The sequence below is a fragment of the Spea bombifrons genome, chromosome 13 (genome assembly GCF_027358695.1).
Source record: "Spea bombifrons isolate aSpeBom1 chromosome 13, aSpeBom1.2.pri, whole genome shotgun sequence".
Lineage (NCBI taxonomy): Eukaryota > Metazoa > Chordata > Amphibia > Anura > Pelobatidae > Spea > Spea bombifrons.
In genome coordinates, this window is record NC_071099.1 from 12,904,479 (window position 1) to 12,932,413 (window position 27,935).

General features: G+C 44.4%; 2 protein-coding genes across 4 annotated transcripts; both read right to left on the bottom strand.

Annotated features, from left to right (window-relative positions):
* Positions 1–6,567: 6,567 nt before the first annotated feature.
* Positions 6,568–20,641, bottom strand: TLK2 (tousled like kinase 2). Of its 3 annotated transcripts, none has more exons than XM_053453602.1 (21): positions 20,098–20,641; positions 15,777–15,862; positions 15,173–15,244; positions 13,552–13,621; positions 13,026–13,069; positions 12,313–12,414; positions 11,944–12,039; positions 11,574–11,666; positions 11,286–11,396; positions 10,991–11,127; positions 10,626–10,778; positions 10,414–10,480; positions 10,164–10,261; positions 9,494–9,575; positions 9,168–9,259; positions 8,808–8,897; positions 8,437–8,606; positions 8,013–8,151; positions 7,236–7,347; positions 7,038–7,145; positions 6,568–6,816 (listed from the first exon to the last, which is right to left on the bottom strand). In XM_053453602.1, the coding sequence occupies exons 2-21, from the start codon at positions 15,855–15,857 to the stop codon at positions 6,643–6,645; spliced, it is 2,091 nt and encodes a 696-aa protein (XP_053309577.1). In that variant the 5' UTR covers positions 15,858–15,862; positions 20,098–20,641; the 3' UTR covers positions 6,568–6,642. The 3 variants fall into 3 exon arrangements, with proteins under 3 accessions (XP_053309577.1, XP_053309576.1, XP_053309578.1); XM_053453601.1 differs by having other exon boundaries at positions 13,552–13,624; XM_053453603.1 differs by lacking the exon at positions 12,313–12,414 and having other exon boundaries at positions 13,552–13,624.
* Positions 20,642–21,963: 1,322 nt separating this feature from the next.
* Positions 21,964–27,857, bottom strand: METTL2A (methyltransferase 2A, methylcytidine). The gene is made up of 10 exons (XM_053453400.1): positions 27,706–27,857; positions 26,588–26,881; positions 25,910–26,001; positions 25,492–25,760; positions 24,909–24,958; positions 24,625–24,685; positions 23,901–24,040; positions 23,257–23,363; positions 23,106–23,171; positions 21,964–22,444 (listed from the first exon to the last, which is right to left on the bottom strand). The coding sequence occupies exons 2-10, from the start codon at positions 26,830–26,832 to the stop codon at positions 22,275–22,277; spliced, it is 1,200 nt and encodes a 399-aa protein (XP_053309375.1). The 5' UTR covers positions 26,833–26,881; positions 27,706–27,857; the 3' UTR covers positions 21,964–22,274.
* Between the last annotated feature and the right edge of the window lie 78 nt (positions 27,858–27,935).

The window sequence follows — 27,935 nt, forward strand, 5'->3', positions numbered from 1 at the left end:
TATCTGCCAAAATAACACCCGGTCCCTTTCTCTTAATTCTCTTTTTTCTTTTAAGATCATGCTCCTTTTTTTCTCTCCTTTTTTTTCTTTTTCTTTTTTTTTCTCTGAGGCACAAAGAAGGGAATATCTTTAGAAATCCGTTAAAAATCGGCTTTGTCTCCTCGGCTCCGGCTGCCGTACGAATTGAGCTGTTACCCCGAGCGAGCCCCGGACTCTTTTTGTGATGTAGATCATTTGTCGGCTGTTAGTTGGACGAAGGAATGTTAAGCAATAAATCGCGCGCCTATTCAGAAGGGACAATCCCTCTCAGGACAACAAATCCCCTTTTTCCTCCCCTGATGCCCCTCTTTCCTCCCCTGATGCCCCTCTTTTCTAGGAGGTCAGAATGTTTGCTGGGTATGAGGGGATCGCAGGGTTCTACAGCCCTAAAAGCCCCGATAATGTGTATAGAAACAGCAGGAAACGGCTTTATAAACAAAACTGTTTACAAAGTTACAAAGTTGTATAAAGAGTCTTGTGAAAGCCCTGCCCACAGCCACACCCCTAACCACACCCCCTAAAACAAAAGTGCCCCTTTTTGGCTATTTGGCCGGTAAGGTAAATGCTTACGTATAAGAAACAGGACCTCCTGGCAGGTCGGCCCCCATTCGGCCCCCGTCTACTCGCCCGTTTCTCCTGCTGTAAAGACTCAAACCTTAATCAGTCGTTGGTCTCGTCTTAGATTCAGGAGCCGTATGTCTATCCCATGCATGTTTAATATCCTCGCTGTATTACCCTCTACCACTTCTGCTGGGAGGCTGCTCCACTTAGGTACAACTCTCTCAGTAAAGTAAAACTTCCTTATATTACAGTTACATTATTACGAACAATGTAATAATAATTATAATAATAATATTAAAATATACAGAAAACCATTGATTTTATTTTGGTTATTGTTTTTGTTTCATTGATTTATTTTGATCATTCATGAGAAAATGAGGTTAAAAAAAAAGTCTATCGTTCAATCGGGACCGTTTCTCATTAATGCCCGTTTTGCCCCCGAACATGCCTCGTCATCACCTAGTGCTGTCTTTAGCTCTGACCGTCTCTTTCTGGATCCCCTTCCAGGAATGTGGAATTTTAGGTTAAAATTCTAAAATAACATATGGTTTTTTTTTTTTTTGCACACCATGTGGTTCCTCATAGGGGACGGAGAGGGGGATGGAGGGAGGATTCGGGATACGTGTACATTAACCATATGTTTGGGGTTTACACACGCATGTTAACCGGTAACACACGAGATCGCATGTTAAGTGAACATTATGCGTAATCTGATCCTCCGTAGGGACCAAAAGGCGCATAATTACTTAACTGCGCGCTAGATCTGCGGGATCTTTTATGAGCATCTTAATTTGCACTCTAAAAATGAAACAAAAAGATCACTTTTCTTAGGTAGAAGCTGCAGCTCCTCGGTGATCTGACGATTCTCGCCACTGAAGCAGCCAATCGGTAGCAGGGAAGTGTTTTCCTTCAACCCAATGGGAGCTCGGCCCCTGCGTGCGAACAAGGGTCTGAATAGACCCCCCCCGCACTCACCCACCTGAGACCATCTCCAGATTCTTCATTCATATTTAGGCAGGGGATACTTAATTGTCATGTGACCCAAAAAGCAGGCACTGATTGGACGGAAACTGAAAAGGGCTTCTTAAAGCTTTCGGTAACATTTGGTGTGATTAAAGCTTCAGATAAAAGAATACAATACGGGATCGTAATCTGAAACTAGAGGCTCCGACGTTTAGATGTAATGTAAAGATGTCTTGCTTTACTGAGAGGGTGGTAGGTAAGTGGAACAGCTTCCCAGCAGAAGTGGTAAAGGTTACAGTGAGGGAATTTAAACATGCATGGGATAGACATACGGCTCCTGAAGGTTTGAGTCTTTACAGCAGGAGAAACAGGCTGACCAGATGGGCCGAATGGGGCCGATGTTTCTATGCGAAGGTTTATTTGCTAGGCAATGTAACATCTTTGCATCTTTGAATGTGTCTGAGACCCATTAGTTATCTGCAGCGTTAGGAGAGGCGACATTACCCCCCGGCCCGTCCCGGCCCTTTCGCATGCCTGCGGCTTCCAGCTGATAAACCTCAGACAGAAGGATTTTTCAGGCACTGGAAGCCAGATCCCCCCCCCCTGCTGAATGGTTTCAGGAAGCTCGCCGCCCCCCCTCCTTCCAGGCATCAAATAATACTTTATTAAGAACAGATGGAGAATTTTTTAAGACGGGGGCAGGGAGTCTCGGAATAATTCGCAGAAATGTTACACATATACATCCGCGCCGGGTATCCAGCGTGCAGATCCTACCTGCCGGACCGCCTGGAAGTGACGTCACCTGCCAAGGAAACGCGCGAGACGACCGACGACCGTAAAAATGACAAAAACATTTCACTAAATCAACGTAAGATTTGAACCCAAGTCTCAGGGTTTTTGCCCCAATCTCAGGGTCTCGGGGGCAGATTCTCCAGGTTACACAGTCTGACTCCTTCTTATCTCCCCACCCCCCACTGTGATCATATATAAGACCCCCAGTTGGTGCTTTTGCCCCCGGTATGTTATGACTGACATCCCTGCTTGAATGCAGGTGCCTCTTTAAATAATGACAAGCCTAAGTTTCCATGATGGGAGATTTTAGAGCCATTTGGGTAAAACATCGATGAGTCGCTACATAGAATCTTCACAATGTGCTATTAAAGGGTTAATATTCCAAGAGTCTCGGGGGTCAGAAAGTTCCCCAGTGTGTAGACCAAGTAAGGATTTCTTCATTAAAGAATAAGGGTCTCCACCTCATTTCAAGAAGGAAACGCTTTGGTTCTAATCTCGTGGACACTTTTGTATTTTTGCCATTCTTTAGGGTTTTTTTTATGTTTTAAATACTTTTTTTATGTTTTAATTTGTTCTTGCGAGTGAAGGAAGCTGCAGCTTAGACGAATTTGTCTTCGAGAGACACGAGAGAAGCCTTGGCTCTCGCTTCTAACGTCTCCAGCAGATGTGGAGCGAGGGAGCCGATCTGGGATCCCTACCGGCAGCAGCTGCCTCCGATCCGGGGCCCCGATCACATCTGTTTAAGACGGGTAACCCGATGACCCTTTCCTTCTCAGGGAGTCTGCGACATTCCTTCAGTATTTCAACGTCAGCAATAAAAGGATCTTTCAGAAAAAAAAAAATCATTAGTTTGTTTTAAAAGTATCAACGCATTCCAAGGAGGAGACGCGGAACACGAGCGACACCTAGAACTGGAACCTTCCCATGCTGATTTCCGATTGGTTGGTTGGGATCTTCTCCTCTGAGCTTCGTTACGTTCCCGCGTCGGATCTTTGTCCACCCGACTCACGGACACCCAACGTTCTTGGTGCGAGATCGAGAAAAGAAGGAGACAAGACCTCCACTCGACCGTGCTGAGTGCTGCCAACGGCTGCTCCTCCGTGCTTCATATTTATTTGGATTAACGCAAAATTTTATTAAATTCATTAATTTGTACAAATGCATGAAAACGAGGAGGAAAACCAAACAAAAAATCTCCAAATTATCATTTCGAAAGATTTTTTTTCCTCATTCTCTCTCATGCTCTTCCTATCTTCTCCGACAACCGCTTCCAGGTCTCCTCTTCTCCACCTTGAGAGGACTTCCCGACGGGGCGGTGCCTCCGCACAGACCGCTGGGACCCCCGCCGTTCCTCCAATCAGAGTAGAGGATTTCCCTGCGGTGCGCGCAGAGGCTCAATGCTGTTGGCTAAAGAAGTGAAGGAGGAGCAGAGAAGACGGGGAGATGAAAGAACAGTAGGAATGGAGTTGGCGGGGGGGTAATTTTGATTCTTGGGGGGGGGGGGACACTGAAAATTTCATCTGAACCAAAAGGGCAGGAAAAATGTTATTAACCCCCGACGCATTTGACCTCTTATCAGCTGCACAGCTTTATAATACACTTTTTCCTTTGTTGTCTGAGATCGCCCCCTAGTGGCTGAAACACAAACTTATTTTTCTGACACTTTTTCTGTCCCTGATCTTGGGCCACTTTTACAGAAGAAAAAATTATGTTTATTTCTGAATCGGGCATCCGTTCTTTCTTTATTACAAAAACAGCTTCTCGCGCATGCTTATTATCTCCATGAGTACCTCGAAACTCCAGTAGATAAATAACGGCCCCCAATTTGAGAAGCATTGAATTATATCGGGGGCCTCCACTTCCAGAAACCAAGCCCTCCCCAATACCCTAAATAAATCTCTATTATAGTGCTCGTGCGAGCAGTCGTCTTAACTTCCTGTTTGATGAAAGATGATTGGCTCTGGCTTATTAGGGGTGTGGCCAAGAGCAGGAAGTAGACAGGAAAGTATAGCGACGCCCCAGGCCAATAGCAGCAGTAACTTTATACTTAAGTTAACTTAAGATTCCATTACATTCCCTCAGCTGGGAATATATCATATATAAGAAGTCGCGCTGCACATACATGACCCACGTATGCAGACCGTACATACTTACAAATGTCACGCATTATGAAAAACGGGGTACAAAAGAATAACGCAACCACTTCAACCAAATGAATTTTAATATCAGGTTTTGTTTTTCGTCGTTTAACTCTTGGCTATTCGTCATGGATTTCAGTTACCAATTAATACATTGCCTCCCCCCCTCCTAAGTTTAAAATGAACCAAAAAAAGAAATATAATTTTTTTGTTTTTAATTATTTTTACTAAAGCAAAGTGAAACCCATATTAAACAGAAACCAGATATGAAGGCGGAGTTTCTGGCGCAGGAATGAGGAGGATGGAGTCGGGGATGCTGGTTAGCGGATCGCGGCAGGAGGACACTTTGTAACCGGCAAAAGGTATGTTTCCATATAACGGATTAGTAAGGAATTTAAACGGCTGGGTAGCAACTGTGACAGCAAATTCTCTGTAAGACACCCCAATACAGCGATGAGGCAATACGCCGTTCGGTTATAGAAGGATCAGAGTCCATGATGAAGTGGCTGCATTTATTGAAACGTGAACCCCGTTTGCCTGTCAGACGCAGAATACACAGTGAAATATTCGAAAGGAGTAAAAACAAAATGCACCTTAAAAGCCGAACAATCACCAGAAGGCACATTCAGATAGAAGATATGATAGTTTGAACCGTTTGAAATGCGCGTCTGATCGTTCCGGAACACGGGATGTAGCAGGGAAGGAATACAGGCAGCAAACGCTATACGCGCGCATGATCCTAAAAGAGGGGAAAGCACAGGGCAGGAATAACGTTAAAACGGTGCTAACGTAGAGGGTACGGCTTAAAGAAACACCCGGCGGTGCCGACAGGGACGCCATCGTATCGCCCGTAACAAAAGAACTTCAGAGTTGTGACTTAAAAAGACAAACCAAACCATTTTTGGCCTTAATCAGGCATGTTAGGAATAAAAGATATTAAAGCAGCCTCCGTGATCGAGATCAAGCGGTGAAAATACAAAAATGCCTCTAATTAAAACCTCTAATTTGTGCGGCTAAAATCTGGACACCAGCCTCAAAAAAGATGGCTACTGCTCTGCAGGCGCTCAGCGGAATAGCACTAGAGACGGCTAAACCCCGTCCGGCAGGCCGCAGCTTAGCTAGAATTCGAAGAGCTCAAGCAACGGACAGACTAGAAAACCCGGATGGCTGCTATCCAGAAAACGCTGTGGATCGGCGGCCCATGCTTGGCCCGAGTTTAGAGGCCGACATGATAAGTGGGAAAAAAAAAAGTGTAAGAATTTTAAGAGATCGCCGGGGAATAGGGGCACTGCAAACATGTGACCACACAACATTACATGAAGGGCCGTTAAGCCAAACGTTCCACATTCTGCTTTCCCCAATGCCTGTTGGCTCTAGAAGAGCAGCATCCACAGCACACTAAGAACTTGATGTGAAAGGGGGGGGGCAGAGGATCAGTCGGGGACTAAAAGGGAACGGCCGACACATTCCTGTTTCTAATAATATGGATTTCACTTTTCTGACAGGTTATTAGATTTTTTTTTAACGGAGAGGTAACAAAACACTTCACTTCTCTTAAAAAAAAAAAAAAAAAAAAAAACCCTTTTGCCTGTTATGAACGGGGACATTTGGGGGGGGGGGGGTATCTCGTTCACCACTTTTGCAAATCTTCACTCAAGTCTTCTCTTTTAATAAACTGGATTGGGGAAGGAGGGGGAAACAGAACAGGTTTAAATATCAACACAGGAACAGTCCTGTTTCTACACCTGGAAAATGTCGCTTAGTAAAAGTCATTTCACTGTTGAAAGGTGAGCGGCCGAGCGTGGAGAGTCCAGAAGTCTGCAGTTTGGGGAGAGAGGAGTTTGAAGTCCAGCTTTGAAGCAGTTTATAGGGCGCTGCTCTCTCCCGCGCCGCGATACTCTGTAATGTCCCTCCGGAAAGTCTTTGTTTGGATGGCCAGCCCAGTAGGGGCTGTTAGAGACTCCATTATTCAATCCATCTATATGCAGCTCTACTACTAAGCCACAAAAGAATCTTCTCCATGGAGCACCCACTGCTCTCCCAGAAAAGGAGGAGACGTATCCCAGAGGGGGCCCGGTGACAGCGCTGCTAGCATCGCCGCGTTTAGCGTAACGGTGCCGTCTAAAGAATTCAGGTCCATCTCGTTTCCTCAGTTTGACAAACTGTTGTTGGATGAAGCCGACGTCGAGGCTACGGCCGCATTCGCCGGGCCGCTTGTAGAAACCGACTTGCGGATGTGCGGCAGCAGGTACGGATCGGAAGCCAGCTGGTGGACGTCTATTCGATCTTCCTTCCTATAGGCGAGGCAGCGGCGGATAAAAGCCTGCGCAGGGGAAGGAGCGGAAAGCACATGAAAGATCTTAAATATTTAGTAAATGCAAAAATACAACATCCTACATGCACTTAATCATAAAGCAAAACTATGCACAAAACTGTTTAAAATACAGAAAAAAAAACACATCACATCATTCAGGCTGCATGATCTGTATAAACTTTCATCGCATCGTGGACGTGATGAAGACAGAACGTGACCTCAGGATTTACCTTGGCTTCTGGGGTCACGACAGGCTTGGGAGGGAACTGAACCTCCGTTGCTTTGAGAATGGTGTTCTCCTGCAAGATGTCCTGCTGGGACTGGTTGTGACCAAAAGGCTGGAAGAAACACAAATCCACATTTATATTAATTGCCTTTATAACCCAGGAGAAGAGTTTCTAATAATAGGAATAATAAAAGACTTTTACCTTCCGCCCATAAAGACATTGATAGAAAATGACTCCTACAGACCACACGTCCACTTTGTTTGAGATTTTAGGAGGTTCTTTGCCGACAACAAAACACTCGGGAGGCAAATACCTTTTCAAAAGGAAGAGAGAGAGAGAGACTTACTTTTCTTCCTTCAATCATCTACTTTATTTACGTACTGAAGGGTTTATTACTTTCCCAAACCTTCCAAGCTGAAGATATCGCTGAAGTTTAGGTTTTGCCTGTTTTTATACCTATAAACCTAGTCGCGAGCACGGGATTGAATACGGCAAAGCAGGTATCCCAGGTGAGGGGTGTCAATTTTATCTGTAACACGGGGCCCCTGGGCTGGATTTGGTCTGGTTTAAAAAATCCCTCCCGGCAGAAGTGGTAGAGGGTAATACAGCGAGGGAAGTTAAACACGCATGGGATAGGCATACGGCTCCCGAATCCAATACAAGATCAAGGACTGATTAAGACCGGACTGTTACATCAGGAAAAAGCGGGCTGAATGATTCTTATCTGCCAAGTTCTGCTTTGAAATGGATAAGTATTAATATGAAAGGGAAATTAATAGATGTGAGATGCTAATTAAGAGATAAAGAACGCATGTGGGGAAAGTAAAGACCACACAAAGAGAAGTAATCTGTACCCAGAGCCCTGCAGCCAAAGATGGTGAAGCACAGCGGCCCATTTAAACCCGTCCGCTAGATTATCAGTCAGTACAGGGATCACACGGCTAGACCCCAAGCGGAAGGGATTGCTTCCATACTCACCAGTAGGTTCCGGCTCCTTGAGAGGTAAGCTCCATACCATCTACTGAATTGTAGCTATCGTCATCCATTATTTTGGATAGTCCAAAATCGGTAATTTTTATCTCTCCGCAAGCGGTACCGTTGACCAAAAGAATATTACCTGATCATCCAAATATAAAAGAGTGACAATTTCACACGGATACTTTTAACTACATAAAAAATAAAATGGTAATATACAATATGGTTTCAAGGTAACAAATAATGACATCTATGATTTTTTTTTTTAAATAACGAAAGTCATTACAGTAGGTATAGCTAACGATGTCTGGTTTACGGGGAAAAATAAACGCCACGCACAAATATCACACTACCTACAGGAGATCATCACGAGGCGTATTTACCAACATAACTTCCGTAGCTGGGAGTGCAGATCTCAAACACCCACCTGGCTTAAGGTCATAGTGTATAATAGGAGGTTTGATCTCATTCAGGTACTTCAGAGCATTCACAATCTGCATGATGATGGAACGCGCCTCCTTCTCAGACATCAGTTTGTGCTGCTTCAGATAGAAGTCCAGATCGTTGCCCTCGCAGTACTCCAGCACAGTGCAAAACCTAGGGGAGACGGCATCATCAAAGAACATTTCAAACCTTTTTACCAGCGGGAGCTTCCAGAGAGCCCGCAGAATTACATGGAGGTAGTCTGCGGAAGAGGATAGGGGCTCTCATAAAACAGAAGACTGATATGTGGGGAGACAGATTTGGCACCTATGGGCCAGAGGATTGGCACAAAGTCCTAATTATGCGGATACTTACGAGTCTGTGTCTAAGGAGAAATAGTCATATAGCTTGACTATCCTGGGGTGATCCAGTTCCTTGTGGATGCGATATTCCCTGCAGGCATGCCTAGGGCACAGGGAGATAATAAATGTTAGGCCACAAACAGTTCACTAAACCAAATCCACAAACCGCAAACTAAAAAGATTTTTACTAAACAGTGGGTTTTTCCAATGAGTAAAAAAGAAAGGACAGGTTAACAAGTGTACGGAATTAAATAGATGGGCCAGATTTTCACACAACAATGAAAGTGAAAATTTGAACAAAAAAAAATTTCGATCTGCCATTTATTGAGACGAGTGAGGCTTTGTTTAGTTCATGTACCGTTCAGATACTCACTTATGGTAATTTTCTTTCTTTTCATCCCTCCAGTTCTTATTTAACTGGTGTATTTTCACAGCTACGTATCTTTGTTCGGTTAGGTCGAAAGCCTGCAGGATGGGGACGTTTGGATAACGCGCATTAGGGGATATGTGGTGGATAAGTAAATCATTTTACTGCGAGACAGAAAATGTAGTTTTCAGAGTGCCAATACTGCGGAACCACCACATGAATATAAATGAAAAGCGGTCCGGCACTCACTTCAAGCGTTCAGAGAAAAGGTATAGCTCAACTAAACATGTATTTCAGAGAGGGGGGAAAAACCCCAAGATGAGACATCTTACCTTATACACTTCACTGAAACCTCCTCTACCAAGAAGGTGCAGCAACAAATAACGGTCGTTTAGCGTTGGATGGTCTTTAAATCTGCAACGAAGAAACAGAAATAGAATTTTTGCCAGTAATAAAACCCCTACCCGACCGACACATCCTCCGTCTAGTTTAGAGACGTTCAGAGTTGGGGGAGTATAATAGATGCAGCATTAAAAGGTTTGAATGTTATACTGAAAGATGGCCCAAGAGACAGCCCAAAATCCGTGGGAAGCAATCTGGAAACAAAGCGAGTATAATAAATTAAAAAGAATTTCCTGAATAAATGACATTTTTACTTAAGAGTTAACCCGACACAGCTACCGGACAGACAAAACCCCCCAATGTTGGTTCTTTCCAGATTAACTGTTTCAGGAAGTGGGAGTCATAAGATATTTGTGGATTAAGTACATTAAATGCCATTTAAAGAGTTTCATAGAGGGAGAGCGATAACCAACAGCTTCTTCATCCACAAATTATTTAAAACCGAACAATTCACGTCAAGACCTACGGATACTAAAGCGGAAGAGGGCCTTGCGCTTGTGAGCTTACAATCTACTTGGGGGTACTTAACCTCTTCATATCAAAGCAGATAACGCTGCCAAGGAAAATGCAAACATTAAACACAAAAAGTTACAGCCTTACTGTGAATTATCTTCGTTGTGTATTCTTTTCAACTCTCTAATGTGCAAATTCCTCACTCTCTCGAGCCGTTCAAGTTCTGCCTGAATCTCCGCTTCTTCCTGTAAGGAGACCCAACGACCACCATGAGTTGAATCAGAAACGGCTTACTGTATATACGTAGCCAGCATCCCACCCGATGCACAAGCACGTGGTAGAGTTTACACGAGGAAGCGTGATTACCAGAAAAGACCTTAGTATCGTGCATTCTCACCTTTTTAAGGTGACCTAGCCGGAGCTTGAATATTTCTTCCTGTTCATGATACTCTGCCAATGTTAACCTAGACAACGAGGAGACAGTAAATGGGACACAGTCATCAGAACATGGCCTTTTGCCATTTTTATTTTTACAAAGCCCTTTCACACAGCACATCCACCACAATAAGTGATGCAGACCTCCCAGCCAGCCAGGCAGCATTTACTTACGCCTCATTCTCTGCTCCGTTCGTCTTGTTTTTGCGTTGTTTCTGCTCATTATTGGCAGGGGGCGTTTGTCCCATCGCCGGGGGTTTTCTTTTGGCCAGCATTTTCCGTTGCCTTTCTATTTCTTCCCTTTGGGAGTTTATTCGTTCTTGTTGCCTGTAAAGAAACATTGTAGTTATACATACTGGCAACACATTGGGTTAACAATTCAATGCAACCCTGACAAGCCCTTTTACGTGGTGACTTGTAAAAGTTACTAAATACAGGCGGATCTTATTGGTAACTCTTCCCTCTCTAAATGTATCCGAATAAATAATAAAAACGCACATTGTTTCTCTTGTGAGATATAAACGTGGCTTTGTCCTTACTTGATAAGGTTCTGGAAAGCATAACCATCAGTCCACTGCTCTGTAAAGGAGGCACCGTGCCGGACAGTAGTGAAGTGACCCAATCGCAGGCGATCTTGCATGCTTTTATCCCGACACGCCATCTTCTCCTGCTTGGACTGGAGACAGAAAGAAAGACTAGTGGGCGTTTTGAGTGTAAGTAATACAATTTATTAACGAAAATTACGCTGAACACAACCTACAAAAAAAAAAAGTTTGTGTTTAGGGTGAAATAGTATATAGTCTATAGTAGACCAAGAGCAACCAACCAACCTACCTTTTCAATGAGCAACTTTTTACTCATCGTCACACAGCGATTTAACCGTTCTTTGTATTTTTCCAGCATTTTCTTCTGCTCATCCATCTGCCGCCGAAGATCACAGTTTACCTGAAAGCACACAATGGAAGTGATTCACAAAGTTCTACACAATCTATAAAATATAGCAGGAAAAAAGACAAGAAAGCCTGCTGTTGGATGACAGGAGAAGAGCCGCGGCTTCGACATAATGACAACTGCTTAACGAGAAATCAAGGACATGGCAATAATGTTTACAAAAAAACTCACCCTTAATAAATCATCTATCCTTCCCTCTTTTTTTTCCAAGTCAGAGTTTTTGCTGTTTTCAAGAGCGGATATTTTATCCATTGTGAGGTCGGACTGAAAAAAGGAAAAAAAAATAAAAAAAGTGATATATTTTTTTTAACATTTGAAAATTTACTGCTAAAATAACAAAAAAGGCTACAGAGGCATTAACAATTCATTGGGGGGGAATTTTCCAGAACTTTTCTGCCCCCTGAAAAGCTAAATTTAGTTAGCAAATAGAAAGCCATCCCCAACATGTTCACCTGTCCGGGTCCATGGTACAAACATCATACAGCTGGCAGGAAATATTACAGATTAAGGACAATATATGTTAGCAGAAAGCGGGGCTCACCTGCGCGTGCCTGTGCTGGACGGAGATCTGTTTAAGGGCGATGCAGGAATGCTCTAGGTTTACTGGTGTGCCAGACGGAGGACTACTTTGCTGACTCTAAAAGGAAAGACAGAAATAAAATCTAATCACAACGTTTTAATGGCTATTAAGTGCATATTCTGTGAATAAGACAGCTTTGTGAGTCAATGTACAGCAGGAAAAAGGGGACAGCAATGAACCCTCTCTAGAATTCTTGTGTTTTATTTAATTTTGTACTTAATATCTGCACCATTTATTGGCTCCACCAGTTAGGGAAATGCTCATGTAAATGAAGGAGAATGTGTGAGTTTGGCCCCTGCATTGTTCTAAAGTTTTAAAAGCAAGACTTGCCGTTAAGGGTAGTGGATTCGATAAGGAATGTTGGGGTGAGGATCGGGCAACTGGTGGAACGCTTCTCCCTGGGCTTGTCCCCGGGCCACTTCCCCCAGCAAACTGCAATGAAAAATAATTGATAAGCCTAAGTACACGGGTTTACAATTTCTGAAGATCACTATACAGAATACACAGCTTTTACCACTATTATGTGTATTTCCCAAAACCGCCTATAGCGTTTGTTTTCAGAGCAATCATCCCTGTATGATGTCAGACACGGTTGATCTCATCGGGTGACAGACCAGTTTAATAGGTGTCAAAGTGTACAATCCTTGTCCTATAATCATGAAGCCTCAAGCTCTCACTGGGATAGAGGAAAAGTGGAGTACATGTACGTCAAAGTAGTTAAGCAAGGTGTGAAAAGGCGCAACCTTTGTCGAATTTGACGCATTTTTGCTGGAAACGTGAAAATAGTAAAGGAGTAGGACATTTCAACAGTAGATTTGATTGTTGATTGATGTCCTTTGGGGACCTTTTAGAATAGGAGTGGTAAGTGTGGGAATAAACGAGTAAATCTACTCCTGCCAAGCACCAAATCCTTACAGCCATTAGCATCAATGTGCTTTGAATTTGTAAACAGCCTCAGGACTGGAGGAATCACTTGCACAGATCACCCAACATTTAACTGCAATCTCAGAAGAATGCCACAAGAAGGTTTCTTTGCCACTTACCTCAAAATAATCACTAATTTTATGTCCTCTAGGAGTATTTTTCCCTGTAAAAGAAGGACAGATAATTTAAAGTTTAAAAAAAATCCTCAACAACCTCCCCCGCTGTTTACCCGTCTCCCCACAGTGTTTGCAGTCTGATTGTAGGCCAGCATTTCAGTGACAAAGCGTAGAGTTAACAGAGAAGTAATAAAAGGCTGTAATATGGTAAGTAAAGGGTACTTTACATTTCACTACCGACTCCCTTTTTAATTAGGGCCCAAGGCCAAGTGTTATTACTGCACAACACTGCCAGGGCTGATTTAGGCAAATTTATCAAATGGATAAAGATAGTTATTTTAAAGTAACGTCAAATAGGAGCCTACAAGACCTCCCATATTCAACTGGAATATAAAACATAAGACAAGCCAGAGAAATTTTATCTGCTGCAAGTCCTATGGCGGTCACAATAATACTTTTTCTTTCTGTATGCAAATAGCACAAGAAGTATCCTTAGGCCCTTTAAAGACCCCAGATTAAAGCGCGTTACCTTGACTAGCATCAAACGGTTCTGCTTTCCTCTTACGATTCCTCTGATCATTCTGTTTCTTTTCTGGAGTCTGCTAAAGAGAGACCTTTTAAAATGACACATTAAAAGTGCACTTCTGTCCTGACTGGCAAGAACTGAAAGAGTGCGGGGGGGACTGCAACACCAAACAGCCTGCAGTATGATGTATGCCGCATTTTAATGCATGGTGTATTTTACAACTCAATAAAGAAAAGGCGTAAGGATAGTTTGCAAATCTCTATAACTAGTTCACTATTGTGTTTTATACAAATACCCGAGATCACACATTAGTTTTTGATTTTGCCTCATTTTACCAGTTGAAACGTTTCACTTTTGACTATTTGCTTTGCGTACACAAGGCAGGAGTCGTATAAATAACATATACTCAACGTAAACGTATGCACACCAGACACCTGACTCAGCGAAGTCCACAGGACACTTTAGCTTTGGAATACCATGAGGGTGACAAACATTATGGCACTTTTCTTTGGCACAAAGCGAGAGGTAAAAGCATATTATCTATAATAAATTCATTAGGCTTCTAACTACTTCCTGTTTATCCTACGAAGATTGCAAGCGGTGTTGAAACACGATGCCAGACAACTCCCGGAATCTAGGTAACCACGGTGCCCATAATTTAACTGCTGGCACTTAACAATTTTGCGAAGATCTCAGATACACAACTCTAGGGATGCGCGCATTTCTGCCTGCTCGCCATCAGCATTTGCCAGTCCTGTTCACCCAGGAATTGAGCAGATACAGGCTCCAGATAAACAGGGTCCAGGTGTTGGGAGAGGGGAGATATGCCATTAAGATCTGCTACTTTTTCTCACGGGAAAGGTAAACAGAGCTTTAACGATACCGTATTAAAAAAGCTCATGGTTAATTTTTCTAATAAAATGTTTATTGCGTGCAAACCTGAGTAATAAACCCCTTGATTCGATGTCAGCCTCCATACAGTCTTATAATAGGGGATGAAGAAACAACTAGAATAAAGTAACAAATTCAAGAAATAATTTCTTTATAAAAAGCACTCAAACCCGAGACTCTAGAAGCTAAAAGTTGAGTGCAATAAAAATGAATCACCAGAGTCTGTAAACAAAACCAACACCCCCTATGAGTATTTGTGTGTGGAACTAAGATCTCAATAATGAAACGTAGATAAAGGGACCAAACATACACCGGCCGGGAGAAGCGTGGAAACCTACAGGGGATTTCACAGAAATGTGCATTTTTCCTAAAAAAAAAAAAAAAAAAAAAAACTATATAGCTTATTACAGGCAGCTTGTGCCAAAGTGCACAAGGATCGGATTGTCAAACGCACCCAAATACACATCGGAAAGAATTCCACGAGGTGTTGCTCTGATGACTTTACATAGCAAACGAGGAAAATGGATTCCAGACAATTTACACAAAACCAGAACGTATGCAGGCATAGAGAAGCTATAGAATAAAACCACCTAAATCAACGAGCGGGACATAAAGAACCAATCTGCAAACTGGGAGGGGGGCTGCATTCAAAATGTACTTTGCGCGTACAATTAGCCCACCGGTGACGAAATGGGCTGCTCTGCGAACATAATACTGGAAGATTAATACTCACCTCGAGTTCTTTGTCGCTCAGAGAACCCAGGCTACAAAGACTTTGGTTAGAAGATTCACTGTTCAGCTGCCCCTACAAGAGGAATCCAAAGATTAGCGGCAAGCTCGACAAATAAAGCTAGTTGAATGCTCAGAATTTTGATGGCAGAACTAGCTGGGAAGGCAAACCGAAATCGTCGAATTAACCCTTTCATGACAAAGCCTGTACATGTACGGGCTCACAATGCATTGTTTTTAATGGGTTTAAGGACAAACCACTGTCCTTAAGGGGTTAATCTAAAATGGTAATTAAAAACTGCAAAAAAAATTACATTTGCCCATAAACATTGTTTTCTGCCAGTTTCCCCTGGGTTGAGCACCTACAGCAATCAGTGGGGGCTAAGCATGAGGATCCTCCTTGGATTGACTTCAATAGATCGGGAGTCGAGTGTATGTATAAATATGTTGGAATTTGTTACTATCTTTCCAGGTAAGGCAGACAAACCCAATCAAAGCCAGGTATCCCGATGTGTCATGGTCTATCGAATCGAGTACCTCCCGATGTCCCCTAATATCATTAAAACCAGGTTGGTCTTGTGTTACGTCAGCTACAAGTTATTGATTACCTTGGCTACTCCAACTCCCGTGAACCGAGCTTCCAACAGTTCCTGACGCCGTGGATCCAGGCTGTGCAATTCTTCCATCATTTCCACTAGGAGAAAAGCACAGCATTATTCATTTTGCGCCGTATTTTCTTTCATCATTATGAAAACATTGTTTAGTAACGTTGGGTATGTTTTAGCCGTATTCATTCCCAGTGAATTCAAAAATAAACAAAATAAAAATAATGAACCTGCAAAAATAGCCTCAAAATAGCTGGTAGCCTAAGATGTTCCCATTTGTGAAAAATGTTGAAATGCAGAAAATAAGTCCTGGGCCTATCGACACATTTTAATTTGCATATCCCGCAAATTGCAGAGAGAGGAGTTCATTTGCAGTTGAGGTTATAAAAGTCAATAAGTGGTCCCAGACAGAGAGCGCTTCACTTATTACATGGACGTATTGCCTTCAAATGCTATATATAGAATTTAATGCCAAATATGTTATTGCGTTACAGCAAGATGCAGACATAACAAAAACACACGGCGGATCATTCAAACTAAAAGGAGACGCTCGTGCCAATGGTGTAAGGTCTTCTCTGCATACAAACAGATAAAAGCGGCTCCTTGTTTATACAATAATCACGTTCATGAAGAAGCGGTAAATATAAGGAGGATTCAATGGCGAACGCATCAAATGAAGTACTCGCATTTTACGATGAATATAGTTAGAGCAACTACTTTGCTCAAACTTTTTTACCCTTCAGCAAACTTTACTTATACGAAGCCTTAAGTGTTTGAGTAAAAAACCCACGTTGCCCGTTCCTTCTCTAATACAGCATGGCTGACGTAAAAGGGTTATAAAGAAAACAAGGCAAACCCTAGAAGAGGATTTTTTAATAATCTGGGATGTCTCCTAAAACTGTCCGCCTGCTTCCTGAGCGCTGTTACAATGCATCTACACCTCGGCCTCACCAACAAAGGTATCACTTTTCTTGTCACATGAGGCAGGATGCCTCCCAAAACGTTACAATGTCTGAAAAAATAAATACCAAAACGCACAAAGAGTTCCAATCTGATGAGACGCCGTCATCGGGTGAATGACTGCACTCCATGATGCGAGACCTACCTGTACCTGCGTATTATCTGCCATACCCACCCGGCAGAAAGCTGCAGCTTCCTCATACTGATGGACGAGTTGTGAATGAATGATTGAGGTCATACATTCCCTGCTGCCTCCCGCCGGAGAATCTTTAATGGCAGACCTCTCCCTTCCTTAAGATTTAAATCAATGTGGACAAAGACTCTTTTGGGAAGGGGGACGCTCGTGTGAAGACACATTTAGTAAGTTTTCTATCCGCGGCTCTTGCTCAGCATTCCTGCTAGGAAAGGTTTGTATAAGCTTTCAGCGCTCTGACCTCCCCCCACCTATTTATTATATGCCGTTTCTCCAGGAGCGGACTCCATTTTACCTCCCTTGTCACATACCTCCTAAAAACAGCTGCTACCAGCGAAGGGGAGGAGGGTCGGAAATAAACTTCACATTACACCGGGTTAGGTTTTCCCTCCTTCATAAAGGTGTTACGGTGCTATTTGCTCATTAACACCAGATGAAGCCCATGGTATTCGAGGAGTCTGGCAAACTTTGCTACACCAAAAAGCTCCGGGGGTTTATATATCATACCTGATGGACAAATATATGCAAAGTCTATTTACATTCAGAAGACGGGGTTAAATCTCAATGATCTCTCCTGCCGCATCCTCTCCTGGCACAGAATTAAGCTCTTGCCTGAAATTGTCTGTCTGGCTTCTCTATTCTACATGAAGCAGCCCAGCGATCCTCGCGTCCTTGTGCTTCTATCTCTAACGGCTGGAGGAAAATAACATAAGTAAGGAGAAATACAAAGACGGGATTTTTCACGAGTAGGTTGCAGAGAGGCTCCTTTAAAGCTGACGTATAATGCGTTTGGTTCATATGAGACGCATCGGGAGCAGCTAAAGACCCCCGACCATAGCGAGAACCTTTCACACCGAACAGGAAACGGCTGCGTGAGGCGCTTGGATATTTTTGGCCATCTAAGGTGTAAAAAATGTAAAGGGTTCTTATCACGTCGACTACAACGCTCCGGTAATCGGTCAGTCTCTACGGTTTACACAAATAAGAATAAAACGCCTAAAAAAACAAAACCTTTTCTCTCTAGCAGACATCGTAATAAAGTCACTGTATAAACGGGGGAAATAAGACAAACGCGGTCAACACATCCCAAAAAACACACCAAACAGATCGTCCGCCTTTTTCTGCTGTAAAGAATCAAACCGTAGTCGGTCGTTGGTCTCGTCTTAGATTCCATGTATGCTTAAATTACCCTAATCTAGCCCCTACCACTTTTGCTGGGAGGCTGCTCCATTTATCTACCACCCTCTCGGTAAAGTAAAACTTCCTGCCGTTGCATCTAAAGTTACGCACTTGTTATTTCCCCAGCATGTGTCCGCATCAATGATTAATGCAGACTACAATGTATCAAATGGCAAGATCTGGGTAGGATTCTTTAAGCGTAAGTTAGTGTTTGTAATGAGTCTGCCGACCACAAAAGGCATTCGCTGCCCATCTTGGTTGCCCCTTAAATGAAAGCCATCTTTGTTGATCTGTGGCCAAGTAAAAGGCAAACACAACCGCGTCCTAAAAACTTAACCATACTAACCAACAAGCCAACTGGAAACGCCTGCCATTCCACAGACACGTCAAAGGAACGAGCGAAGTGTAAAGGGAGTGCTCAAGGGCAAACACGGATCCGAGTAATGCTGCATCGGTGCTTTTATGGACAGGCTGCGCAGAACGATTCAGGGGGAAGGCCTGAGATATTAGACGGTTTTAGGCTTTTTTACTTTTACCATATATTCCTTGCTACAAAAAAAAATAAAAAGGCAGCCAGTAACGGCCATCACTAGAAGGGGCATCTGGCCACGGCCACCAGATCAAATCCGAGCCAACCGATGTGTATCAATTGGAAGAACCTTTACCGGCTTCGCCACATCATGTCGCCAAGAGTCAGGGAGATCATTAAAAACACAGCGTAAGATTCAAAAAGCTGTCAAACAGCCCGTCGGCAGATCGGCCCCCATTCGGCCCCCGTCTAACCTGCCCATTTCTCCTGCTGTAAAGACCTTAATCAGTCGTTGGTCTCGTCTTAGATTCAGGAGCCGTATGCCTATCCCATACATGTTTAATACCCTCACTGTATTACCCTCTACCACTTCTGCTGGGAGACTGTTCTACTTATCCACTACCCTCTCAGTAAAATGCACAATTAAAGGAGATCTCAAAGACATCTTAAGGAGGGACTACTTCTATACGTTTCTTTAATTTTTAAAACTTCTATATCTCATTTGTACCCGGGGAACAAAAGTGTAACTATCAACGCGCAAGATCTCGTTAACCAAATGCTGGTCCCGAGATGCAGCCAATAAAAAGTAATAAGCAAGAAACCCCCCCGCATCGGCTGAGTATGGATTCCTGACCCCCTCAGTGACACTTATACCACGGAAAGGGATGTTTTGCAGATACATATACGGGATACCATTTCTATATTATATATATATACGCTCCGTGTATCTGCGACAACCACACAGGAAGCCTCCCCGTGACACGTCTATTTAACGCGTCGATCTGCGCCGAATGCATAGATTCACAACGCCCTGGAGAGGACGCTGCGCCCTCGCCGTTTTCTGCAAACATTTTGCGGGCATATTTAAGAAGAAAAAAGAAAGAGAATGTGCGTGTAATGTATATGACGATAACTCAAAACATATACAGACACGCACTCTCTAGATTGTAAGCTCACAAGCCGGGCCCTCTTTACCCAATGTATCGGGCTGTCTTAGTCTGTCGGTTCTAGTTTTGTCAGGGACTGTAAGAAGTGCTCCCAGAAATACTTGGTACTATATACGTAAAATAATAAATATAAATATATATATATAATATGGCTACTGCGTGGCATTTGAAAAGTGGATCTTGGGCATCCTTTCCATAAGGAAAGTCAGGGTATTCTGTACGGATATAAAGTATTAACCATTCAGAAACTCTAATTAATTATATTGTAAACATTGATGAATATACAGATTATATATATATACACACACACATAGCATATTGTCATGTCACATACACACAGATCTATATCAAAGCCTCCATATAAAGCCACTGCAGCGATTTCCAGCAGGCCAAGGCCCTAAAGATGCCCACTGCACAAGGCCAAGCCGCAGCCCCGGGCCATGTGAGGATGCCCGCTGCTGGGTGTCAGGGCCTAGGCCTTGGGGAGGCGGTGTCCGTAGTACCCCGGGTTATTACCTCTCTCCCTCGGTGTGTGGGTCCCCGGCTGTCGGGGCCTTATCAGGCTCGTCCCCGCAGGGGGTTCTTTCTCCTTCACCTTCCTCCTCCGCGTCGTCGTCTTCCTCCCAGCTCCTGACTAGTAGGCCGCAAATCCCCGAGCTTTCCTACGCGCGGAACCCCGCGCCCCACCCACCGATCGCGGGGTCACCCGTCATGGAGGGTGGGGGGGAGGTAATATCCCCCCTTAAACTACTCAGCCTCACCTCGGAGGAAAGATGTCTTTTTTGCACTTAAAATAATGGATATTTTACCTCAGAAAATACCGCACTATAGGGATTTTACGTCAAATCAAGGGTTAAACTGAGGGTGAGGGAAGTGTGAGGTAAATTTTCGGCGTTTCAAGGACTGGTCCCGCTCCGGAACCACCCGCCCGACTTAATCCGGATCGGCTCGGTTCGGATTATCGGGGTAATGGGTTTAATTAGTGTAAACACGATAGTGAAACCGCTGGATTTCTCGCGAGACCAGAAGAGTGGCGCGCGTGCACGTGAACCAAAGCAAGAAAAAAGGCCGCGGAGAGACTAGGGCTAGGGGCGCACGCGCACAGGACCGGGGCGCGCGCAGAGCTTTCCCGCCAGCAGAGGCGGATGAAACAAAGTACACAATTGGCTAAGACGTATCCCGTGACTGCGCTGTCAACTACGCAGAGGGAATGCCGGAAAACCCGTGAGGGGATTGGCTGAGGTGGGGCACGTGAGTCGTGCACGTCAAAACCATATCCTCCGTGGCGATCGAAGGAAAGAATGGGCAAGAGGATCTACTATTGGGTAGAAGGAGGCACGTGAGAGAAGGGAAGCGCCAGCGGTCAGCGAAAGGAAGCAAGGGCGGGGCTAAAGGAGATAAGTAGGCTGTTGATTAGCCGTGAATTAAGGGACCACCCGCTGCTTCCATTAACAGCTAGAAGGCCAATCACAAAGCGTGCTGAGCGCAGGGGATGCTGGGACAGCAGTGCGGACACGTGCGGCCCGGCTGACCCGGATCAGGGTGTTAACCCGGGCAGACATAACAGCGCCTTATTTGGCGATTGTTTTTGTAAACAGTGATTTGTTTTCAAGCAGATGTGTAACTTATAGAAATAATAATGTATCTAAATAAACAATAATGCGACATATAATAAAACAAATATTTTATATTTTATATGCATTTATATATCAAATAGATATACTTTTTTGGAGACAATGCCCTTTTTTGTTTTTAAATAATAAGGTAAAACCAAAGAGCTGAAGACATGGGCAACACCGCCCCCATATATATATTAGCTTTAACTGTTTTTTTTATATATAGAGAGAGAGATCGATATTTACGGTAGTTATTACGGTTAATCATAAACTTTGATTACACATTACCTGGGAGCTCTCAGGGTTTTTGCCCCCAATCCCCAGGTGAAGGGGCAGATTCTGAGGGTCGCACGATCTGGAACCGGTTCCTTCTTATTCTACCGACTGTGATCATGCATGAACCCGCTGTGATCATACACGTGTCCAATTTGGTGTTTTTGGCCCCAGCATGTTATGGTTGATGTCCCTGCTTGAATGCAGGTATCTCAAGGAATCTTTAAATAACAAGTGAAGGTTTTCATGGCAGCCGGTATTAGGACCCTTTGGCGAGTCGCTCCATGGAATCTTCATGATGGGCTATTAAAAGTGTTAATCTTACTACGGTTTTACTCAACACCTTATCTGCCCCCTACCTCTCCTAGGAATCATAAAAATCGGGTGAGCGGGGAGGCTACACAGTCACAAATATTGAGCAAAACAGCGATGTCAGACCAGAAACCCAAAGGAGATAAAAATCTGTTTGTACAAAATAAAAATAAATACATGTAACACTTTATTTCAATAGAAAAAAACATTGCATACATATGATGTCATGTAATGTATGATGTAATGCATGATGTCATGCTCCAGGAAGAGCAGTTAAAACATATTCCACGTAAACCGGCGCAGGAAGCGTCCACATTCGGTGTCTCTAATAAAGTCTGTTAGAAATATTTCCATTAAAATCCCGTAAAATAGGGTTTAACCCTCGCAGTTCGGGGGTTGCGTTGAAAGGACGCACCGTGAAAAAGTTTGTATAAAATCCCGGGACGTGTCGGCTGGATTACACGGACCCCCCCGCCCATGCCTGGTTTCTGGTCACGGGGTCGCCGCGCCGTTTATCTCTGCGTGATGCGGTTTGCGGTATTTGCACTGGATCCACACGCGGTACATCGTCAGCTGCTTTCCCCGGTTCACCTGCAGCCGCCGATCCACGATGTTCTGCATCTTGTGTAAGCCGGCGTTGGTGAACATGTCCCCGAGCTCATCTACACAGAACCGGAAAATCACAGACATCTCTCATATCTGTACTGGACAACGACTCTGCGAGGCGCAGCACTGTAAAGACTGCGGCGTTCAACACACCGAGAGCCTCGACTCCTATTACCCCATGTAGGAATCTTCACTGTATTTTGGTATCGCCAGGATACGGGTCAACTGTGGCCTAATATTCTCAATGCGTATGGCTAGGCAGAGGATGGTAGATAAGCGGAACAGCCTCTGAGCAGATGTGGTAGAGGCTACTACAGAGAACTAATAGCTGAGAATCAGAAATCGATTTAACAATCATAGGCTGCCTTAGTCCTAATTCAATTAATTAATTTTCTAAATATTCTTAATAAATCGCAGCTAACTCTTGAGGAGCTACATTTTATATTAAATTCATGCTGTCTAGTGAAGTTTTATATTACTGAGAGGGTGGTAGATAAGTGGTGCGGCCTCCCAGCAGAGGTGGTAGAGGGTAACATAGTGAGGGGATTGCATGGGATGGGGATACGGCTCCTGAATCTAAGACGAGACCAACGACTGATTAAGGTTAGAGTCTAGACGGGGGCCGATCTGCCTGCAGATTCTAGGTTTTAACCCCGTCCCCTTCTGTAAGCAGACTGAGGATGCTGAGAGTTGTATTTTTTTTTTTTTTTTTTTTACCTTGTGTGAAGAAGTAGACTCTCGTTCCATCTCCTCTCACATAAAAGTTTTCAGAAAGACATCGACCTGAGCAAACGCAAGAAGAAAAACGCGCTTATTTTAAGTTCCAGATCGATGCTGTCGGGGGGGCAGAAGCCGTCGGGTCTCCTACCTTTCTTGAAGCGGAGCTGAGCCACGTCATAGCGGCCGTAGTCCCGCAGAAGCACGCAGCCTCCCGGCTTTAGCAGTCTGCTCAGGCGGTTTATAGCGTTCTGCATCCTGCCGGAGAAGAGCGGAGAGATTAACCATCGCAGGGCCACGGGGGCCACACTGCAACGGGACATCCGAGCATCCAAAACTCTGCTCTGCTAGACTTATCTTCCTTACAAGACCCTCTTTCCTGCTACCCCACGCTGTGACACCCCCCCGCTGTCTCACTATTACCCCAAGAGCATTTTAAGACCCCCATACATTCCTGCTCTCATAACAAAATCCCCCCCCCCCTGCCTGATCCTTACGTTCTTTCCATGAGTTCAGGCTCTCCGCCTCGCTCATCACCCCCGCAACCCGCAGAATTCACCGTCCGTCCCAATATTCAAGAAGAATCTCAAAACCCCCTTACCCTCCGCTACTACCCCCCGCTAGCTCTCCCCTTTCTCCATACCCTATGTTTCTCCTCACCCCATTCCCTGTAGATCGTATCGGTTCGTCATAGCTTTAGCTGACCCTTTGAATGTAGGGACTGTAAGAAGTGCGGCGGGAACGGTTGGCACTATCAGGGGAGGGCTGGATTTCACCCAGGGTTCCGGAACTCACTTGTTTGGGAGGATGGCGGAAAGGACGAAGATCAGGACGATGACGTCCAAGCTCTCCTCCGGGACGGGGAAGGCAGCGTGCTCGTCCGAGAGGTCGTGGACGAAGGCGAGGCAGCGAGCCGGGTCGTACTGCGCGTTACTCTGCCACGAAAACATCGGCAACGTGAATCCCCCCCGACACACTCAGAATTCCCATCGCGGGGAGACTTAAACACCTTTTACAGTTAAAAAAAACCCCACGATATTCTGATTTTAAACCGATAATGGCATAAAAAATAAATAATAATCTATATATAAATAAAATAAATAATAATAATAATAATAATATATATATATATATAAATAAAATAAGGACTCCGTACGCAAGGATGAGCGGCCAGACCCCACCTATAGTTTTCGGTGCCTATAGAAGAATTATTCTAGAACTAGATGTATTTATTAAATAGTACTCGGCTCTTGCAAAGAAGACCGTTTGGGTCATCTCCACGGGAATTAACTAATCTGCGTTGTCAGGACAGTCAGGATACGTCTTGCTGAAAGAATAGAATAAGAGAGATTTTTCGATTGTCTGTCCCTAAAAAAAGGTGCTATATATTACGTTTCTAAAGAAAAGTTCTGGCTTAAGGCATGGATGGAGGGGTAACACAAATTAAATATAATCACTGAAAATATATATCCCTGTAAATATATACACCCCCCCCCTAAATATATACATCCCCCCGTACCTTCACAAGTTCCACCGCCGTACTGGAAAAATCGCAGCAGTACACGAAGAGGCCAGGATCGCTGAAAAGGGGAAATGGGATAATAATTCAAAAACAAAAAATAAAATAAAAATATATTATAATTATATATATATCCATCCCACTAACTGATGCTATCCCTATTAAGAGCGCTGGGTGGGCTTTAGTACACAGCTTGCCCGCTGTCATCAGCAATAATAAGAGCTTTTACCATTTCTGTTGATTTGAGACCCAATACGGAGGCGGCAAAGAGGAAAACGACTCACGTGTTGTTCTGTAAGATCGGGAACACCGTGTTTCCAACGCCGCAGCCAACCTGAGAACACAAACGGTTAAAAGCAGAACGTCAAATAAAGTACGCCGCAGCTTTCGTGGGCATCGTCAGCAGGGTCCGGTTGGTATCCCTCTAGGCCAGGGGTGTCCAACCTGCGGCCCTCCAGCTGCTGCAGGACTACATCTCCTATACTCCTCAGCCTGCCCCTTAGCTGAAAGAGCATTATGGGAGACGTAGTCCTGCAGCAGCTGGAGGGCCGCAGGTTGGACACCCCTGCTCTAGGCACAGGAGAGCAAGGAGGTCCACACCTGTCCCCACCTTTACACTTGGGGTGGATCCCAAGAGATCCCGAAAGGGTGAAGTTTGGAATATTATTAGATTTGGGAACGTGGCAGGAAAGAGACAGAGGGGGGAACTGAACCCGGCAGAACCCTTCTGAGAAAGCGTGAAGTCATCCGCGTAGCGTGACCTCAGACTGTGATCTCACGCCAAAGAAAAGAGAAAGTAGGATCCAAGAAGCGTGATCTGTAACCGCGAACACACACACAACGGAGACGAAAGGCTGCCGTCTCTACCTCCAGAATGCGATACGTGGCGGAAGCTCCCGGGAAGCCGTCCTCGGCGCCTCCTTTCACGTTCCCCCCGCTGAAGCTCTCCCGGTCCGGAGCTCCTCGCGAGGTGTCCGCGCCGCTGCCCTCCTCCACCGCCGCTCCATTGTGGATCCCGCGCCGAGAGGACAGTTCAGGAAACTCCGTGAAGAGCCAGTGTCTGTCTTTGAAGAATTTGTTTTCGTGAACGGTGTAGAAACCGTCCCAGAAGCTGCTGGCCTGGTTCTCGTACTCCTCTGGAGAAGGATTATTACATCATAGGATGTTACCATAACAACATTTACAGGTCATGCTGTCAGCCCCCCAAATTAGTTTATTCCAAGTAATAGGACCTCTAATGAGGTTTCTTTGAGCCCAAATCACCATCTCCTCAACCCCCCATTACCTTGCTTCTCCGGGGGCACCAGCTGGGAACTGTTCTCTTGGACTCTGGTGCGAGCCGTCCATTCCTGCTCCTCAGACCACTGCACATTGTCCCTGGAAGACAAGAAGCACCCAGACTGAGAACACCACCAAATTTCAAGCAGCGAAGCAGGGACACGAGGTGGGATTCCCTGAGAGACATCAGCCGTCAATATCGACGTCTTCACGCAGCCCCTCGTCCCCATATACATCCCACCGCAACCTAAATGTTGTTTCTAGATTGTAAGCTTGTCTGCCCAGGACCCTCCTCACCTGTCCTTTCTGTACGTCAGATGATGTACATCAGGACTTATGATTTGGGTTTACAAACACAAGTAATTAGAGATTTATAGTATATTTCCCTTTATCAGATTGCAGTACTAGTTTAATAAAGTTTTAAAGTTCGCATTGTCTAAGTTTCATTTAACCAAGAGGGTAGTAGATAACTGGAACAGCCTCCCAGCAGACGTGTTAGAAGCTAATTGAATTTGGATTCTTCTATGTCAGTGCCAATACTAGCACAGCTGCCAATACCCTGGGTCAGCCTTGGGATGGCTGAGAATTATGGGAGCTGTAGTTTTCTAGCAGCCCCCTGCCCTGTGTGGCAAGCTGCTGCCGCTATAATAGCCCCTGCTATTGCCCTATCTCCTCCCTTCCTCACCAGGCATTGTGCTGGAACACCCGGCTCGGGTCGTTAAGATGCCGGTTCCCAAACTGCGGTCTCTTCCCTTCCATTCCGGAGCCGGAAGCCGGCGTTGCTCCAGAGATCGCGAACGCGCAGGGGAATAACCAATGAGTGAATGGCGCGGGGCGTACCGATTTAGGGGTGAGCCAATCACTAGACAGGCTCCGCCTACACAGGAAGTGGCTCAGCCTGGAGCCCCCACGTGTGATTACAGAGGACATCAGGCTCTGAAGTGACGGCACTGTGCACCGTTACCGTAATATCAACAATCTGCACAAAAAACACGGGGTTAAATTATAATTTATTAAACATTTGAGTCATATTATTATAAAACAACAGGGCGAACATTTACATATTAACATTAAACTCATCACATTGCTGGCTTTTCCTAAAATACACATTTAACCCAATTTCCTTTAAAATTTATTTTTATTAACAAAATTTATAATCGGGGGGTAATCTGCCCAGAGATTGGGGCAAAAACCCTGAGAGTTCCCAGGAATGATTATATTCCCAGTGCTGTATGAGGATCAGATGGGAAATAATTACTGCATCACAAAAACAACGTGATATCAAATTAATTAAATTAACCTGAAATATATCGGTTATTTTGTACATTATTTTGTTACGCTTTAACATCCCACGTTAGTTTCTTGTTTTTTTTTCTTATTGCCCCGAATTATCCCCACTCCTCATTTCCCGTCCCGCATTTATCTCCATACGTACTTTGATAGCCCTTTAAAATCTATACTGTGGCTTTGGACGCCTGCTCGGTTGGCCCGTATTATTTTACTGCATTTATTAGTTAATAATCAGAAACTGATTAAACAATCATAAGCCGCCTTTGTGCTTATTAATTAAACCACGGCTAATCAACTCTTGCAGAGCTACATTTCTTTAATATGCGTTAATTGTATGTTAAATTTGTATGGTCTAAGGTTGTTTTTGTTGTTGTTGAGGGTGGTAGATCAGTGGAACAGTCTCCCAGCAGAAGTGGTAGAGGGTAATACATTGAGGGGAAATTGAGAGCGAAATTCTATGAGGATCGCGAGAGTTGTAGTCCGATGTCGTGTCGTTACAATTGTGACACGTACCTTGCGATGACATCACTATTCTATCGTGACATAAGACACGCGTTCTTTAAGTAAATCTTTAGGGCAGAAATCCTTACTTGACTGCATAACGAATAAAGCTTCCTAATCCAGAGCACAGAGGTCGCCGGGAAAGCTGCAGCTCCGCCGTTTGGTTCGTGTGCAGGAAGAGGCGGAGGAACGAAGGAGCAGACGGAGGAGGGAAGAGGCAGAGAGCGAGCGATCGTCCCTTT